Genomic DNA, 18,477 nt, shown 5'->3' on the forward strand with positions numbered 1-18,477 from the left:
CTCCTCCTCCTGCAGAGCGGATGCCGGTGACCTGCCTGTCTCTCCGTCAGTGAGTCTGCGCGCCTCGATGTGCGACAGCAGCAACAACAGGAGGAAGACAGACAGACAGCGACCGTGGATCAAACTCTCCAGGGATGGCACCGAGCTCCCGCTGAGACACACAGCACCCAAGTGGCGAGTCGGGGGGTGGGTGGGGGGTTTGTACGTGAAACTCAAAGAAGTCGGGATGGACGGCAAAGGCACGCTGAAGATGTTCCACAGGAAGAAACGGGAACTTATCAAAACGCCATCCATCTCGAAGAAGAGCCGAGCAGGAAGCCCCGGGCGGCAGAGCAGCTCCCCGGCCGTGAGTAGCGCATCACTTCTGGTTTCTGCAAGTGTGTGTGTGTGTGTGTGTGTGTGTGTGTGTGTGTGTGTTTGTGTGTGTTTGTAAGTGTATGTCAGATGATCTTCAGCTGGAGGGACAGGCTACAGAAAGGGCTCAAGACAAGTGGTGATAGTGTGTGTTTGTGTGTGACTGTGCAGTCGTTAACAGCAGATATAAGTTGTGTTAAGTCAATTTCTGTTTGTGCATTAATGCCTTTCAACTGGCTTTCTTTCTGACTGGGTGAAACTACTTCAAAACCCCAGTCAAATTATTATGATGTGTGCCTCACTCACACTACCTAATATAAGTTTGTTTAGTCAAGTTTCTGTGTGAGCATTAATGCTTTTGGCCTCCTTTAGTCTTGACATCCATTTTGATGTGTGCCTGACTGCACACCACCAAATATAAGTGTTGTTTAGTCAAGTTTTAGTGTGATCATGAATGCTTTTTGACTGTGATGTAGTCTGACTGGGTAAAATGTGTTAAAAAGCCTAGTCAAATCATTATTATGTTTGCCTAGTTGCACACATACTTTTTGTTTTGTCAAGTGTTTGTTGTGGGCATTATTGCTGTTTGACTACTTTAGTCTTGACTTCCATTTTGATGTGAGCCTGACTGCACGTTGACTCATCTGACTCAAAGGAAGTGTAACTTCTGATGTTGGGGTTTACCACTGAAGCTGTGGCGGGTTGAAGGGTGTGAATGCTCTGGTGAGATCAGTTTTAAGAAGTTGCTGGTGCTTTTAGTTAGAATGGGGACAGAGCTGTAGGGGGAAGAAGGAGCATGCTGAGACGGGTCGGTAAGGGCAGCTACAACCCTTACTCTACCAGTCAGAGAGTTAAGAAAGCTGAGGCAAAGAGCAAGGACAGACTGGACATACTGCCCAGCAAGCAAAACGTGTGGCTTAAGCAGGTATGTCTGAGTTTATGTATGTTATCATATAGATATATATGGGATGCTTTTCTATTTCTTATTTCTGTACTCTTTGTAGCCGTGAGTTAGGCAGGCACTAATAATGAAAATATACTTAATTTATCCTCTTAGGGAACATGTGTTTTTTCATTCTGTTGTTAATTTAAAGTGTATCAATGTGGAGTGATGTCAGTGCCCTGAGCTGTTAGGTGTTATGTGCCTTGCTAAAGAGCATATGGCAGTGTCCCAAGCCAAGTCTCTGAGCTATAAGTCTACCAAAAGTTGGAAATGAGATGCATCAACCAGGCCAAAAAAACAACAATTCGGTGCCTCCTAGTTTGTGTTTTGTTGGCAGAGGAGTGTAATTTCTCAGAAAAATATTACAGTTTGTATTCCAAACAGTAAATGACATTTCTACACTCCGCTCTGTTCGCCACACCCACGACAGCTTGGAGTCAGGAAGTGTTGCACAACACAGCACAGGATCTTGTGAAAGCCTTCACGTGTGTGTTTACCAACAACAGCGCTTCTGTGTTTAAGGCCACATAAGCAGAAAGGGGTCCTGTTGGTGCCCTCATGCTGATCTGGGAAAGGTTAAATCATGTGATCGTTGTGACCTTTTCTCTCTTCCTGTCCCTCTCTCAGCTCTCCATCCTGCAGGAGCAGCCTCGGAAAGATGCAGCTGACATCACCCTCTCCTCCTCACCCCTATCCTCCGCTTCAACTCTCACCCCGACCTCTGCCGGGCTTCAGGACTCCTCCGTCTCCTGTCCCGGGACCCCCAGCATCCACCACAGCAAGCTGGCGGCCATGCAGGGGGTGGGCTCTCCTGTGTCCACCCTGAAGAGGCCGACTGCACTGAGCCGACACGCCAGTGCTGCAGGTCTGCTTCAACACATCCATATATTCATTTTATAGACTTGGTGATGTCTCCTGTGCACCACATCTACACCTGAGCTGAAACAGAAAGCCACATCTGGAGAAAGAAGACACAATAGCAGTGCTCAAAATGTTATATCCACTTTGAGAATCTGGGATATATAATCTTTCACTATTTTCTGACAAATCTACTAAATTATTCATCTAGAAAATAATGAACAGATTAAACAAAAGTGAAAAGTAGTACGTTCAAGCTAAAGGTAACAAGATCAGCAAACCAGCACCGTTTTTTACATACATAAAACTGCAAAATATTGCATTTACACTTTGGATTTTCTATGAATTAAGCAAAAATTACCTAACAAGTTCATTAGTGAGATTTAGGGGTGGTGGTAGGGGGATTTTGTTGTATATACAAGGTTTGGTGAGAAGGTGGTATTATTTATAAGCCAATACATGATAGGTATTGAAATCTCTTTCTTAAAAAAAAATAGAAGTTTTTATAGATAAATGACTTAAACAATGCATTTGTTATCCTCAGGTTTCCCTCTCCAGTCCTGGGTGTTCTCTAAAGGCCAGGGGAAGACGGCCTCCGCCCCCACCACTCCGTCTGATGGTCCAGAGAGCACGGCCATCGAGGTGGAGGACATCCCCGCCCTGCTGAGGGACGTGGCCCGCTTCGCAGAGGCTGTGGAGAAACTGAAGGATGTGGTGCTGACTGAAGGTGAGCACAGTGACATATTAACACTAAAGAGGCCTGAAGGGATAGTCTATGAGTGTTAAGAAATGTGTCACTTTCCTGCTAGATTTTTGTTGTTTTTTTGGAATGTCCCTAGCTACTTTCATTCTATTTCATGACTAGAGTAGGGGGCATTGGGCTGGGTTTTTTTGGTTGGTTAACTTGTACAAATGTAGATTCTTCAGTGTTACCCACCAAAGCCTTACGTTTTTAAAAGCTATGGCATGAAACTTACACCAGACATAAATAATCCAATAGAAACATTAACATTGAGTATGATTCTGTAGGCCCCACAGATTTACTGTCGGGCTCCTGTCTGTCTTGTCAGATGCTGCCTTTTTGGCAAATTACAAGGCACTGAAAAGAGTTTGTGATGCTTTGTGTTTGAACTGCACTGTCAGTGCTGGGATCACAGACCTACAGTCATGAAAAAGGCTTGTTTTCACTACTGTGGAGATAAAATATATTCTCTTTGTGTGAGTAGTTATACTTTTTTTTAATTTAATTATGGTTAATACAACGGTATATCAGTTTCTTCTTGTGTTATGTAGATATGAATCTATAAGAGTTTGCAGACCAAACAATATTGTTTGGCCCTTTAGCTTCCCTTCATGGTTAAATGCTCGAGTCGATAACAATGGGCTTACATGAGAGGACATAATGTGTCCAAAAAAGGTTTTCGTAGATCGTACACCGGTTCTCTTTACCAACACGTGTGCGTAGCGAGTGGGGGAGGGGAGGAGGAAAAGTGAGGGTGGAGCCACCTTGCACAAGCTAACAAGTGGCTGTGAGCGTCTTCTCTCCAAGTGAAGGCTGCGTTTCCGACCGCACTCTTGTCTCCAGCAGGAAGTCGGCTTCTTGTTTACTGCAGCCTCGTACACACACTCTTCCCCTCCTGTACCATGCAGTGTGGCTTGAAATAGAAAAACACCTATACCTTTTCTTCATGGAGCGTAGACTCCACCTGCTCAACAACTGAAATATTTCCCTGTTTGAAGGTTTCCAAGTGTTGAGAAGCTTTTTTAGAGCAGAGTTTTGTGGGCCAGATGAAATAAAGATCTTTGTTTGTGTGTGTCTTCTGTCGGCCGTTATCTGGCTCTGTTCTGTCTCCACCCAGCTTTCTAAAACAGGAAGCCATGATGGATAGCCTCTGAAAGAAGGGCCTCGTCCTACACTTCCTCCTCTGATAGGCTGGCTGCATCACTGCGACGTCACGTCTTTTGTTAATCTGCAGCACAATCAGAGTTCCAACCTCGTCTCAAGTTTTAACCTTGTATACAATGCAGCACCTTTAATCTGTAGCTCACCGTTGTTTCCTCATCAAACCATTCGACTCGAAAGTGAGTTGATTCTTTTCATAAGCCGCAGAAAGCAGATGTACCGCCGCACCAGAATTAGTTTCTAATCTTGCAAAAAAATAGAGAAGATAACTTCCTCTCTGGCACAGTGTTCAGGTCACCCTGCTGCTCAGACACTGACACACATTTTCAGACAGACTGTGGGAGGGGTGGGTCGGCTGCCCTTTGGCCTCCTCCCAGAGCTTCCTCCATTTAGAGAAAGGGTGTACAGAAGAGTGTGAGGTTGCGACATTAGACGGAAAGAAGCTAGCCAGCCAATCCCTGTGTGTAAGTGTAGAGGAAAAGAGGATGCGGGCTGCAGATGGGTCACCAGTGACATCAAAGCAGAGGAGTTGACACTGTGACATTTTGAACCTGTTTGCCCGTTAGCCCGTTATCACTGACCTGACCATCTGCTCAGACTGTCCGTCTCCCTGTGGTTTCCACTATATAGAAACATTGGATTGAGGTGACGTGCAACAACATTAACATTAACCTTTCTGTTGGTCGCTTGTTAGCAGACCCTTCACGCGATGGCAGAGCGAACAGGTACAGGCAGGGCCCATAGTGATAGCCCTATAGTCTAAATCTACTACCCACAAATAAACATATGGCCATGGGTTACTATTTTAAAAGAAAAATGGTAAATGTATTTAGGAATCTATCCATGTGATTTTAAGTGGGGATGGACCTCAAATCCTCTAGGGGGGTCCGGGGCATGCTCCTCCGGTAAGATTTTTTTTAAATGTTGGAGTTAAATGCATCAATCTGGTGCATTTTGAGGGGGAAATAAAGAGACTAGATCTATGGAAACGCCTATATGAAACAGAACTGTATACATTTCAATAATCATAAAATAATGGCCATAACCAATAACATCCCATTTCCAATATGAAAAAAACACTGAAACTTGTTTATTAATTTATTTTTGGTCCACTTATAGTTGTGAGTGTGTCTTTGCTCCTGAATCAGCCTCTCCTGTCTCCCTCCTCTCTCCTCTTTGAGGCAGCAGCAAAGACTAGTTTTAGCTCTCAATAAGTTTTAAAAGTGTCTCTTACCTTTTTTCACCTAGTTAACTTTTTATTTATTTATTCATGCATATTTTACTACTCACTACCCTCTCAAATGGAAATATGTGTTTACATAAATGGCGACCAAACCGTTTGAGACCCACTGAGAACTTAGACTAAGTTAACTATCTAAACACTCAGAGAGTCCTTTACCTCACCTGAGCTGAGGTTATCCCGAGCTTGAATGACACACAGAGACCAATCAAGGGCTTTGATTTATGATCTGTATGACAGTGGCCATGTCGGCAGGCCACATCATGTAGACAGCCAGTCACCCTGTGTGAGGCAGGCCACTTAACAGCTCAGGCCATCGGGAAACCCCCGGTCCTCCCGATGGCCAGTCCGGGACTGGGTACAGGAGGCGTAGAGCGAGGGATCATTGTCCAGAAGTTAATCGATCGCAACGGGAAAAAAAATGAAAAACCTAAATGGGTCGCGAAATATACTTGGGCAGCCGTTAATATACCTGGGCGGCCCGCCCAAGTATAGTCTGTGTGGGGAAACCCTGTATTTGTCTCGTATGTCCTCGTCTAATCATTTAACTTATGATTCCAGTCAAATGTAGCCAACAAGTTGTAATTTTTTTTCTTCCATGCACTGAACTATCCCTTAATGATGCATTCAAGGACACTCTGACATCTGAGAAACCCAAATTCATCTCTGTATTCAGCTCCAGTATTTATAATGATCATTTCACTTTGATGTGATGGATCTAAAACAAGATACAAGTCTCTGACATCAATGTTTATAAACTGCTGAAATATAATAAACTATGGCTTCCAGGATTCCAATAGTAAACAGATTGCATCCATTTAAAGCGTAAATTCTTTGTTTTTCCTCGTAGCTTATGGAATGAAAAAAACATGTAGTCTTCTATTATCTCCTCTTGTTGCACATCTAACTGCCCCCCCCCCCCCTCCCCCCCATCTATCTCCTCCCTCTCGTCCAGGTAAGGACAGTCAGCGTCCCGTGGCTCACGAGTGTTTGGGGGAGGTCCTCCGAGTGCTGCGTCAGGTCATCAACACGTACCCTCTGCTCAACACCGTGGAGATCCTCACCGCCGCCGGCAAGCTCATATCCAAGGTCAAAGGTCAGTCAGTTGTTAAAGGTTCCTTCCACTGTTTTAACATCCTTTGGTAATACTGTATTTCATGTATAAAGATAGTTTGATTTGCAGGTGTGTGAATTCATTTGTTCAGCGTTTTTTAATTTCCAACCACAACTGAAACCTGAACACATGCTTTGGTTGTGATTTTTCAGGTTTCCACTATGAGGCTTGTAACGAGGCAGATAAAAATGACTTTGAGAAGGCCATTGAAACCATCGCAGTCGCTTTTAGCAGCAAGTGAGTATCTGATACATCTTCGCAACATGATCAGATTATGTAATTTATTTTTTATCCTAAAATAACACCAGTATTTTTGTTTATTTAGATTAGCTTCAATTAATAACGGCATCAACAAAAACAATATACACTCCTTGTGGGGTTTCTGTAATTTATTAACAATATTTCAGTGACAAAAAACGAATCAAAACACATGATGCAAAAAAACATCTGACACACAATCAATACTCATTATTTCACACAAAAAAGTAAGAAACTAAACGAGAGTTATACTGAAAGCTATAAATAATTGTACATCATTATTTCAAATTATAGAAATCTAAAGTATTTATAACAATACAGCCCATTTAATTACAAAAACACAAATATAGAAAGCTCTGTACATCAATATCACATCTTTAGGAAAACAAAAATATGTTTTTGCTACTGTATTACTTAAATAATGAATCAATAAAATCTTAACTTTTTAAAAAACTTGTTTTAATACTCTCTGTTGTCAAAAATCCTGGTAAAGATTGAATTGTCACCATTGCTGGATCATTTACAGTTCTCTGTCTTCTCTGTAGTGACTATTACTGGTAGTTATTGTCCTTGCTACAGAGATTGATGTGGACACAGGTTTCCGTGTATAAAACCAGGTATTACCTCTTTTACAGACAAAGGTAGTGCGTGCGGGTCAATGCGTACAAAGTATTCTGTTTTTGGGAATTGTAGAGAGAAGTGAAGCGATGGTGACACATTTGCATCAGGCAGAGCTGAAAACAGGAAGTGGGTTTTTTTTCTACCATGTTACACTCAACCAAAACTTGAAATTGCTGTTGACTTCTCTGTGAACAGATTGCTTACAGACGGAGAAGATAAGAAATCACAAACACGGTCTCTTTATTTCAGGCTCTGGAAAGGATTTTAAATCAGACGTATAATTAAACATGACATTAAATGTTTTTCCGGGATTTATGTTTTTTAACTGTAGGTCTTCAATCTTTAAAAAGATACATTATGATAAATGAAAGTAAACCCACAGCAGAGGGACGTCTCAGTTCAATGTGTAATCGGCGTACATTTCACGGAGCGTTCATCACATGCTCTGTGTCTCTGCCACTTCAGGGTTTAGACATCTGTCACAGAGCTCAGGAGGAAGTGAGCTGGCAGACAGTTGAAATCTGCCTGACGTGTCTGTTTCCTCATTCTCTCCTCCGCTCTTCCTCTGTTTGACTAATCGTCTGTCATGAAGAGAAAAACAACAAGATCGAGATGCTGTTTTTATTTTTTCTCACCCTCTATTTCGGCAAGCACCTCAACTCGATAAACCAAAATGTAGGACGTCAAAAAAGGATTTTTCTTGATTTGATGAGGGATCTGTTAAAAAATGGAATGAATACTTTGTCGTACAGTATAAATGTTGGAGATCATAAAAGGTAGAGAAAAGTAATGCAAATCAATACATGTTATCACTTCTTGTCTCTGGTTAATTAGTACCTCTCAAACCTTCCTACAAAGATTCCTCTTTCTGCTTTCATTTTTGGAAAATCTGCCTTTTTTTTGTCATTTTTAGACCCAGATAATTGTTACTGCTTCATTCATTATGCTGATTATTTTCACTGAGCCAAAAAGCCTTTTTAAAGTCCCTTATGACATATTACCATTTTTAACAAAACTAAAATGTTTTTTTATGACCATCTGCGACATCCCAACCATATCATATTTACAAAACGTTTATTTATTTCATAATGGTCGATGTTAAGGTTTTTGTTGTTTCTCCTCAGTGTGTCTGAGCTGCTGATCGGAGAGGTGGACAGCAGCACGCTGCTCTCCCAGCTGCCCACTGAGAGGAGCAGGGTGAGTTCATCACAATCTGCTCATTTATTACAAATAGATTGTTGTCTAATGAACTATGTACATTTTTTAACCAAATACCATTAAATATTACTGTACAGAAGGAGATTTCCTCTCAAAACTGTTTCTGGGATGAAATGGAGGCATTCTTTAGTCAATGTTGAACATTAATGTGTGTGAGACAGTGATAATCTTCTTTGTGCTGCGGTGTAGTCGCTGGAGAACTTGTACGCTTCGACAGGCCATGGGGCAGACAGCGGACACTTCAGGAACGACCTGCATTACATGGGTACGGCGACCAGATGCTCCTATACACACACACTACCGATTTAGAGGACTCACTTAAGTCCATCATGGCTGCAGTTTGTGAAGCTTCTGCACCTCTGTCTTTCCATTTAGTCCTTTCGAAATGCAACTTTTTAAGAAATGTTCATATTATAGTGTGTCAAAGTAAGTGTTAAGTAGATCACTCTATGGCTTGTCAAATGTGAAGAGTTTGGCACCCTAGTTTTTGTACACTTTCATATAATACGTTTATATTTGGATATGCTCAATATCTAATAGGTCTCCCCCTGCTGACGTAAGTACTGTGGTACAATTAAGTGCCAGCTGCAGAAACTCTTTATCACAAACAGTCAGCACAAAAATGTAACACAGGATGTTGGAGATCATCACTTCACACTTTGTTTGTTTGTCTGTGTGCTGTTGTGCAGGCAGAGCTGAGGAGGTGGATGTGATCCTGCAGCAGAGCGAGGGAGGCGTGGACTCCGCTCTGCTCTACGCCAAAACCATCTCCAAATACATGAAGGACCTGATCAGCTACGTGGAGAAGAGAACTTCCCTGGGTGAGCGGGGGTGCCTCAGTGTTTGGAATATTTTTAGAAAAATCGAAATATTGATTAACAGGAAATGTGTTGATGTGATGTTTACAATAGATGTATATTATTGTGGTGTATGTTTGTCTCGTTGGGGTACATGTTCAAGCATGTTCAACATGTTTAAATAAAAAATGTAATGGGTTATGTGAGAAAATATAAACATAACACAAGTTCGGGACATTTTGAGTTCATTTATTTCAAATGTATATACAGATATAGGGAAAGTAGTTTTAGCTGTACTTGAAGCAAAACATTGCGAACCCTTTTTGTCATTTTTATTTTGAACAGAGATGGAGTTCTCCAAAGGCCTCCAGAGATTGTACCATTCCTGCAAACACAGCATAACGCATGTAAAAGTCCTTTTTTGTTTTACCATTTCATTTCTGAATACATCTCGAGTGTTCTCTCTGAAACGATAAAGCATTACAGCTTTTACTCATTTTCTGTGTTGTATATCAAACCTCCTTAATGTTTGCGTTGGCTCCCTCCAGCCCCAGATGCCGCTCTTCTCCATCTACTCTCTGGCTCTGGAGCAGGACCAGGAGCAGAGTGTTGGGCTGCAGCAGGCCAACACCACCCTGCACACACAGACCTTCGTCCAGGTAAGCTCTACTGATGTTTGTTGCTACATGAATCACTCGTTTCCATTTATACTAGAGTGTTTGACTGTGTTCACATTGTGTTGCTCTGCAGCCTCTGATGCAGCGTAAACAGGAGCATGAGAAGAGACGGAAGGAGATCAAGGAACACTGGATTCGAGCTAAGAGAAAACTGGTACTTACCTTATATTTATGTGCGCACATGTAGTAATCTACCGTTTTATTCATCTCTAAATGACAATAACATACGGACCACCAATTGTTTGTCTTTGTTTAGATGGAGTGTGAGGCGAACCTGCGTAAAGCTAAGCAAGCATTTATGGTCCGCTGTGAGGAGTACGAGAAGGCCAAAACTGCAGCCTGCCGCGCTGAGGAGGAAGGAGGAGGGTCTACAGCAAAGTCTGTAGAGAAGAAGAAACGAGTGGAGGAGGAGGCGCGCAACAAGGTTACTGTCAACCACTTTATTTCATGGCTTTACCTGTGGTTTCAGGAATGAAACAATTATTGATTTGCATGTTAAAATATTTCAAGAGCTAGATGTTACGAGAGTTGCGTGTGAATTTAACTGATTATGATCTGGTTGCTACATTAGAGGTTTCTCAATACTCAAATTTCCCCTCCTCGACTCCCCTCCTCAAGACTTAGTCCCGCCCACAGGAGATGCGAGCGGAGGACTGAGGAGGGGAACCGAGGAGAGAGGAGTGGAAGCAGCAGGCGGTTAGAGAAATGAGAACTCCTCTCCTCTGAGCGGTCATTAATGATGACAGGAGGCACAGCAGCCAGACAGAGGTCTGATGGACAGATGTGTTCATGATGACTTATATATTTACTTTTAATTCATTCACAGTGCGGTATAATGAGACAATAACAGGCTACAGATGCGGACATATACACACACATATTTATATAAATATATACAATTTCAGAATCAAACAAGTATGAGAGCACTCTCATAATAACGTAACACAATCAGAGACTGGATATATCCCCCCCCCCCCTCTCTCTGGTCGCTGAAATGGGGAATTGAAATTACGGGCCAAAAGTTGTACAAGTATTAAAAGTAAGCATAGGACACCAAACCAACTGAGACCCGTCTGTCCGCCACATCTACGCACTGTACAACACACACACTGCTCCTAAAGCATAATCAGGCTACAGCCGTTGTGTATTTTATTATGTGAAGCACTAAATGGTCTTAGAAAAATATCGACTCTTTGTTTGTAGATATCTACTAAACTACAGCAAACAAATACAGAAAGTAATGTAGGCCTGTTATACTGAGTGATATACATTTTACACACTGCTCTGCTTTCTGCACGGACCTCACAGCTGTTCTCACTGTAAACATTGCGTTGCGATGAAAGCAGTTACTAATATAATATCCAAGGGATGCATGCAGAGCTGTCATTGGCTGAGATAAGTCCGGCCGTGCGTCACGCCTCCACCGTTCCCGGAAATGCATCCGTGGAGGAGCCGTGGAGGATGCATCAGTGTCTCCTCGGTTAGAGCTCCTCCAGAGAGCCTCCTCGACGCTCGATGCTCGGTCCTCGAAGTGCATTGAGAGAAATGAGATGTCCTTCAACATGGCGCGCTGAAATTCATTTCCGGGTCACTACCGGAGGGTCGAGGAGGGGAAATTTGAGTATTGAGAAACCTCTTTTGTCACATTGATCATCTTTGTGCCTTAATAGCAGAACACCAACAATAACAGGGATATTCAAAAGGTCTTGAAAGGAAAACCTATTTTGTATTTAATGTATGGGAATACCATGTTGCAATGCATTGTTTAGAAAAGAAAGGAGTGCCTGCAAAATATTTCATAAAGTATTCCTCTATTCATGGATATACTGGTATCATTATTGCAGATAGAAAACAACCACGTTTACATCCTTGATTTATCCGAGTAATGTTTGGTCTCTGTTTAAAATGACTTTGTGCTGAAGATCTACTCCTGTGTACCTTTATACTGCTGTTGTGTTTTAGGTGTGTACTCCAAACAATAATACTTGGTGTAGAGTAAATAAAACAAATTCAAATGTTGTGTGTGTGCAGTCAGACGAGGCGGAGGCCACCTACCGGACATGTATAGCAGACGCCACCACCCAGCAGCAGGAGCTGGAGCACACAAAGGTCACAGTGCTGAGACAACTGCAGGACGTCATCAAACAGAGCGACCAGACCCTGCGCTCGGTCAGAACAAACCTCACTGTTACCAAATGTTATCGGCTTCTTACCTGTTCTGAATGTGCCTATAGTGCGCTATATTCTATCCTCCAGATTTGACCAGTGATGGAAACTCTCCCCTGATCCTTGTGTTGTCACTCTTCCCTCCACCAGGCAACCATCTCGTACTACCAGCTCATGCACATGCAGACCGTGGCCTTGCCGGTCCACTACCAGACTCTGTGTGAGAGCAGTAAGCTGTACGACCCGGGCCAGCAGTACGCTGCTCACGTTCGAGACCTGCAGCTGCCCGAGCAGCCCAACGTTCACTATACGTTTGAGAACTACTGTCCCTCCAGCTCATCGTCACAGTAAGAGCATCAGTCGGATCCACCAATATGCAGTTTCAATTAAAACCTTAAGGAAATAGTTCAGATTTGCTTTTATGCCAAGAGTTGGATGAGAAGATTGATACCAGTATCACATCTGTACAGTAAATATGAAGCTTTGGCCACTTGGCTTAGCAAAACAACTGGAAACAAAGGGAAGTGGCTAGGCTAGCTCTGTCCAAATATAACAAAATACACAGGAAAGGACTAAGGAAGTCAAAGCACCAATAAATAGTTCAGCACATAACCCAAATATTATTATTATTTTTTGTATAACACTCTTGTCTCCTAACTAGCTAGCTCGCTATTATGAGACCCGCATCTGTGCAAAACTAATCTAATCTGCTTGCTGTAGCTTCATATTCACCCTGCAATCATGAGTGGTATTAAGAGTGTTTTTTTTGTTTCATATTCCTGCATTGCAGCCATGGCCACAGACCAAGGAATGACAGTTTCAACACGGACAGTCCTACCACCAGTGTGGACGCAGCAGCAGGAGACAGCAGAGACGCCGAGGCTCAGCGCAAGAGTGAGTGACGACTGCTGCAGATGTTAGACAGCTGTAGTTTTATAAAGAGGACTACTATTGAGACATCCAGCCTGTGGTTCATTTACTCATTTCATTGTTCAAGAGTGAACAACAGTAACAAGAGCACACAGTGTTACCAAAGTGCTTTCATCCGATCTAAGATCCATTATTCTGATGCCGACGATTCACATATTTTTGTCCTTTTGTCATCCCCAGGGCAGGGACATAAGTCTTGGGGTTCAACAGTGAGCGACGACAGTGTTGGAGGAGAGGCGGGTCTAGAGTCGCCTACTGCCAGCTCCAGTGAGTGAGAACTGTGTTGAAACATGTTCACAGTAACACCAGGAGATCTCTCTGTGATAAACCATAAGAGATTGCATTTTTCCACTTAAAGGAAAACACACAATGTGTGTGTGTGTGTGAGATGGTACATAAGGTGTTTATTCATTTTAGGTGACGTCAGTAAAATTGCTCGGACATCATCCACTGGGACAATGTCGTCCAATGAGGACGCAGATGAGAAAGACGGGAATATGACATCATTTGAATCTCCAAGTAAGATTTACAGATTATAATCACTGTTGATGTGACATTACAATAAAATGCAGAAACCCTGAGAGGGAAGAGAAATGTCTATTTCCACATACAAGGTGATTTAGCCACTTTAATCTGTCTTAAAAAGTCAATTTAAAATAGTGTTGGTTGGTGTAATATTCATACGACATACATAAATCATGTTCTCCTTGATGTCAGATAAGCCATTTTAAACACATTTCTAGCCACAATATGTTATATAACTGGCTGGAAAATGTTATATACTTAAGGAGCATGGAAAAAGAAAAACCAACCTTCTTTCAAAGGATCTCCAGTTATCTTTCTCACTTGCCTCTCCCAGCTCCCGTGATAACATGCAGTCCCAATATTACTCTTCAAATGGCTTTGCTGTGAATCTTGTATGAGTCTTCCGGAGTGTGTATGATGTGCGTCCTTCTCTTCAGACATGAACGGCATGGACCCTGACGTGGTGGTGTCCACCAGACCTTTCCGTAACGTCGGCCTCTCTAAAGCAGCACATACCCACCGGCTGAGGAAGCTACGCACTCCGTCAAAGTGCCGCGAGTGTGACAGCTACGTTTACTTCCAGGGGGCCGAGTGTGAGGAGGTGAGTCCTTTATTTAATCATCTGCTAACATCAGACCTGCAGAGAGAGACTCCCAATGATAATCACACCGGGTTCTTCTCTGTCTTCAGTGTTTCCTGGCGTGTCACAAGCGCTGTCTGGAGACTCTGGCCATCCAGTGCGGTCACAAGAAGCTGCAGGGCCGTCTGCAGCTGTTCGGCAGGGACTTCTCTCAGGTAGCCAGCTGTGCCAGCGACGGCATCCCCTTCATCATCACCAAGTGCATCTCTGAGATAGAGAGACGGGCGCTCAAGATGAAGGTGAGGCAGTGAAAATGTTTGTATTAAACCGAGCGCTGGAAGTCTTTGCCACTGACGTGTTTTAAACTGTCTTCTTCCTCCTTGCAGGGCATCTACAGGGTGAACGGGGTGAAGACTCGGGTGGAGAAGCTGTGTCAGGCCTTTGAGAACGGCAAGGAGCTGGTGGAGCTGTCCCAGTGTTCACCGCATGACATCAGCAATGTCCTCAAGCTTTACCTCCGACAGGTAAACATGCAGGAGTGAACACGAGAGCCTATAGTGAGATGTGGAACCATGGCAGCTTTCATAGTGGCAGGGTTGTAGTATAATAAAGCACTGTCAACAGACTAATACAATCACATATATTAAAGGTTGTGTTTTCAGTCTCTCTAAAATGTCTTCCTGTATCCGTCACCCCCAGCTGCCAGAGCCCATCATGCTGTTCCGCCTGTACAACAGTCTGATGGGTTTGGCGAAGGAGAGTCTGCAGGGAGAGGCTGACACAGCGGAGGGAGAGGAGGTGGAGTCGAACAGCATCAACCCGGCGGTGGGCAAAGGGCCCGAGCTGGTGGACCTGGGCCCCAACAGCGACCCCGAGGTCCTGGTCCTGGTGGACAAGCTGAAGGAGCTTCTGAAGGAGCCGCCCAAAGCTAACGTCGCTACGCTGCGCTACATCATTCGCCACCTCCGGAGGTCAGTCTTTTAAAAAAACAAAACGACATGAACACAATTGGGACACCATTTACAAACATTTTGAAAAATACTCTAAAGTTATCTCGTAACATTTATTTGCCATTTAAGTACTTAATCTATTTTATATAGATTTAAGTACTAGCTTTTAACAATATCTGTGATTGCCTTTCAGTCTGTAGATAGCAGTGGTTGCTGGCATGTAGCTTAAATATCATCTGTGGTGTTTATTACCTCACTGTCATTCAACATTGAGAAATATCATTTTTTTTGCCGTTTTCTTTTCTCCTTAAGAAACTGTTAAGACTCTTCAAGTCTTGCTCCCTTCAGTTCATCACCTTAGGAGTTCTTTTAATAGCTAAATGCTTTATGAATGACTTTAAACTTTATCCCGATCTTGTATTAACTTTAAGGGGCAATCCTTACAAAACGGCTCCAAACTCTCTATATAGTTTGTCTTGATCCTTCTTCTATCTTCCTCCCTCCAGGATTGCAGAGCTGGAGGAGGACAACAAGATGAGTCCCAGTAACCTGGGTATTGTGTTCGGCCCCTCCCTGATGCGCCCCCGTCCCACCGGAGCCACCATCTCCCTCTCCTCTCTGGTCGATTACCCCCACCAGGCTCGCATCATTGAGTGTCTCATCGTCTTCTATTCATCCATCTTCCAGTCCAAATCCTCTCAGACACACAAAAACATCCGCTCAGATTCCTCCTCTGCCCAGCAGGTGGGACAGGAGGATCATCCCTCTGATAAGGTACCGAGTGTGACTTCCTGTTTCATGGTGCTGTAGATTTATGACGCCACGGGCAACAACATATCATTCAGTTAATCCAAACCAGGTTGCTGTAATTATATTTATTCAACTGTAGAAAGTACTATTACTGTATGACACTACATTTAAAGCAATTATCTGGTTTTCTGCATTTATAAAAAAATTATTTTATAACACTATTTTATTTACTGTAATATAAATAAAAATATTTACTGATTTAACTTGTGTACGTTTATATAAATATTTGTTTAAAAAAATCCAAGTTCCTCTCGGGGATTAATACATTATTTCTCAGTCTGATATGTGAGGGCTTCCACCTGAAGAAAAACTATTTACTCTTAATATATTTAGAATTGAAAACTTAAAATCACTTATTTAAATATATTTATAGTGTGTGACTTTGCTATTTAACATAACTTTGTATACTAAGATGTATTACTTTTTCATAAGAAGTGGAAGAGAAGTTTTGGTGCGTACATATATTAGTCACTGTGGTCACTAGGCAAATGTAAATTGGCACGCAGTGAAAATATCAAAAGGTTGTCATAAAGAGAGGCTGATAATAATGTCTGGGCATGACCTAAACCTGGTCCAACCCGCTTTCTGTGGAAAGGCAAATTACAGAAGCAGTAAAATATCAGCTCATCCAGAGTTATGACCGACAGCTGCAAATAATTTAAACCAACTCACCCTCCTGCTTTGGTTGTTTGATGTATGGTCCATTATAGAAAAAAATAACACTTCAGGTTGACTGACTTGATAACAACCTCTGCTTTAGGTCGGTGCTGCAGATGAAAAGATTGAGAGCGCCGCTGATGGAGAGGAGCCGAATAAACCAGAATCCGAGAAGTTGGAGGAGGGATGTGGTACGTATTGTAAAACGCCATACAAGCATCATTTCATATTACGGTTGTAAATGAACAGAATTCCCCTGAATGAGTATACATCAAAAGTCATGTTCTTGCATCTTCATGGTCATTTAAATGTGCGGAATACATATGTATTTGAAAAATGTAATCTCAAAGTTTCTGCATTGTTTATTTATGATCCGTTTATTTTTATTTATTTTTTTACCCGTCGTACCACCGGCCTCTTTATCTCCATTCAGGAAGTTCTTTAGGGTCTCTGGGGTCCAGTGAGCAGCTCCCTGACTCCGACTCAGAGCAGGACGACAGCGGTCAGAGGGCCGCGCCCCCCCGCAGCCTGGTGAAGCAGGAGAGCGAGGTGAGCATGGACGACGAGCCGCTGAGCTACAGGGACAGCCTGGACCTGTCGAGTCAGTCTGCAACCCTGACCGACCCGGAACCAGAACAGGAAGAAACCCCCGACAAAGTGGAGCCTCCTGCCCTGCCAGTCAGCGGACCCCCAGATGAAGACACAGCGACAGAGGAGGAGCTGAGCGTCTCTCTGGCCGAGCTCAACGTGAACCAGCACAACAACAACAACTACCCCTGCTCCCCCGTTCTTAGCTTGTCGGGGCATCCACTGTCACGGTTGTCTGGAACGAAATTACCCCTGACCAGGAACAGGGACAGCGGGCCCGAGTTTGTCTGATATCTTTACTAAAGTCCTCGTGTGTGTATGTGAAGTCTTTACAGGGTTTCTATTCGTTAAAGTCTTTACGTGTGTGTTGATCTAAGAAACTATTTTTGCAGCAGTTTGTATTTTTAAAGCATTTTGCTCTTGCGTGCTTGATGAAAGGCAGGTAGTAAGTAACATCACAATGTGCAGGAATTCAAAGCAAATGATCTTAAAAGTGCTGCTGGTTTTATTTCAGTACTAACATTTTAAAAATAAATATAGAAGTCTTTTTATAAATGTCGCCTGTATTGCCTTGTTTTGGTCTATTTTAATAAACATTTTATTTTACACTGGTTTTGTCTTTTCATTTAGAACCTTGCTTTGATTTCTTGTTTGTGTTTAGACAAATAGGGAACCGGTAAATAACAGTGAGCAGGAACTGAATGAAGGCAGACTGCCTCTGACTGTTCTCATTCAGCTGTGTTCACTTCCTGGTAGTGGGGGGGCAGTGAGGAGTTTATTACAGTGGGTGGAGGTTTAAACTGCAGCATGTGAGGCACAAAGACTGTTCTAAAAGCTTCAGGATACAGCGGCTACGGCATGGCTTTCAAAAGTAAAAAGAAGGTAGGCTTCTCAAATCATTACAGCATAAAGTAGATAGAATAGGTGTGTTAAGTTAATAACGTTTAGGTGTACTAAGGGATTGATGTCAACTATAACATTTTCTTTTTTGGAATACTTTATTTTACAAAGTCAGAAAATATAAGAAAACAATTTAAACAATTCAAAAGTAGAAGGATCGTCCACGGATGAGTAATGAAAGATGTAACATCGCAGGTTTCCTTCACTGGTCCTCCATGTTTATACAGGAGAATATCTGAAATAAAACATGTAGACTACTTTAAAATTTTATTCAAAGCAACTACTTCCTCGTGGTTCACATGTGCATCATGAAAGGCTACTGTTACAACTGAGAGCATGAACAGACCTTGTCCGGCTGACTCTTTTTTTTTTTTGTCTGAGCTGGGAT

At 42.7% G+C, this 18,477-nt stretch overlaps 1 protein-coding gene across 2 annotated transcripts; it reads left to right on the plus strand.

Moving 5' to 3' along the window:
• The first annotated feature begins 9 nt into the window (after positions 1-9).
• On the plus strand, positions 10-17,797 carry arhgap45b (Rho GTPase activating protein 45b). Of its 2 annotated transcripts, none has more exons than XM_034229762.1 (24): positions 10-346; positions 1,925-2,162; positions 2,700-2,882; positions 6,254-6,394; positions 6,565-6,649; positions 8,416-8,488; positions 8,699-8,774; positions 9,199-9,330; positions 9,652-9,713; positions 9,855-9,965; positions 10,057-10,137; positions 10,240-10,407; positions 12,015-12,152; positions 12,300-12,496; positions 12,940-13,043; positions 13,260-13,346; positions 13,497-13,598; positions 14,042-14,205; positions 14,295-14,483; positions 14,571-14,708; positions 14,884-15,155; positions 15,641-15,908; positions 16,705-16,792; positions 17,035-17,797. In XM_034229762.1, exons 1-24 carry the CDS (start codon positions 68-70, stop codon positions 17,478-17,480), a joined length of 3,822 nt encoding a protein of 1,273 aa, XP_034085653.1. In that variant the 5' UTR covers positions 10-67; the 3' UTR covers positions 17,481-17,797. The 2 variants fall into 2 exon arrangements, with proteins under 2 accessions (XP_034085653.1, XP_034085654.1); XM_034229763.1 differs by lacking the exon at positions 10-346 and adding an exon at positions 418-1,279.
• The last annotated feature ends 680 nt before the right edge of the window (positions 17,798-18,477 follow it).

This window comes from Gymnodraco acuticeps, unplaced genomic scaffold (genome assembly GCF_902827175.1).
Source record: "Gymnodraco acuticeps unplaced genomic scaffold, fGymAcu1.1, whole genome shotgun sequence".
Taxonomy (NCBI): Eukaryota; Metazoa; Chordata; class Actinopteri; order Perciformes; family Bathydraconidae; genus Gymnodraco; species Gymnodraco acuticeps.

Excerpts from the sequence above, each read along its gene's own strand:
- arhgap45b (XM_034229762.1), top strand. The coding sequence starts at position 68 with ATGTGCGACAGCAGCAACAACAGGAGGAAGACAGACAGACAGCGACCG. Across the intron at positions 6,650-8,415 it reads GCAGTCGCTTTTAGCAGCAA|TGTGTCTGAGCTGCTGATCG; the intron begins GTGAGTATCTGA and ends GTTTCTCCTCAG. Across the intron at positions 15,156-15,640 it reads ATCATTCGCCACCTCCGGAG|GATTGCAGAGCTGGAGGAGG; the intron begins GTCAGTCTTTTA and ends TCCTCCCTCCAG.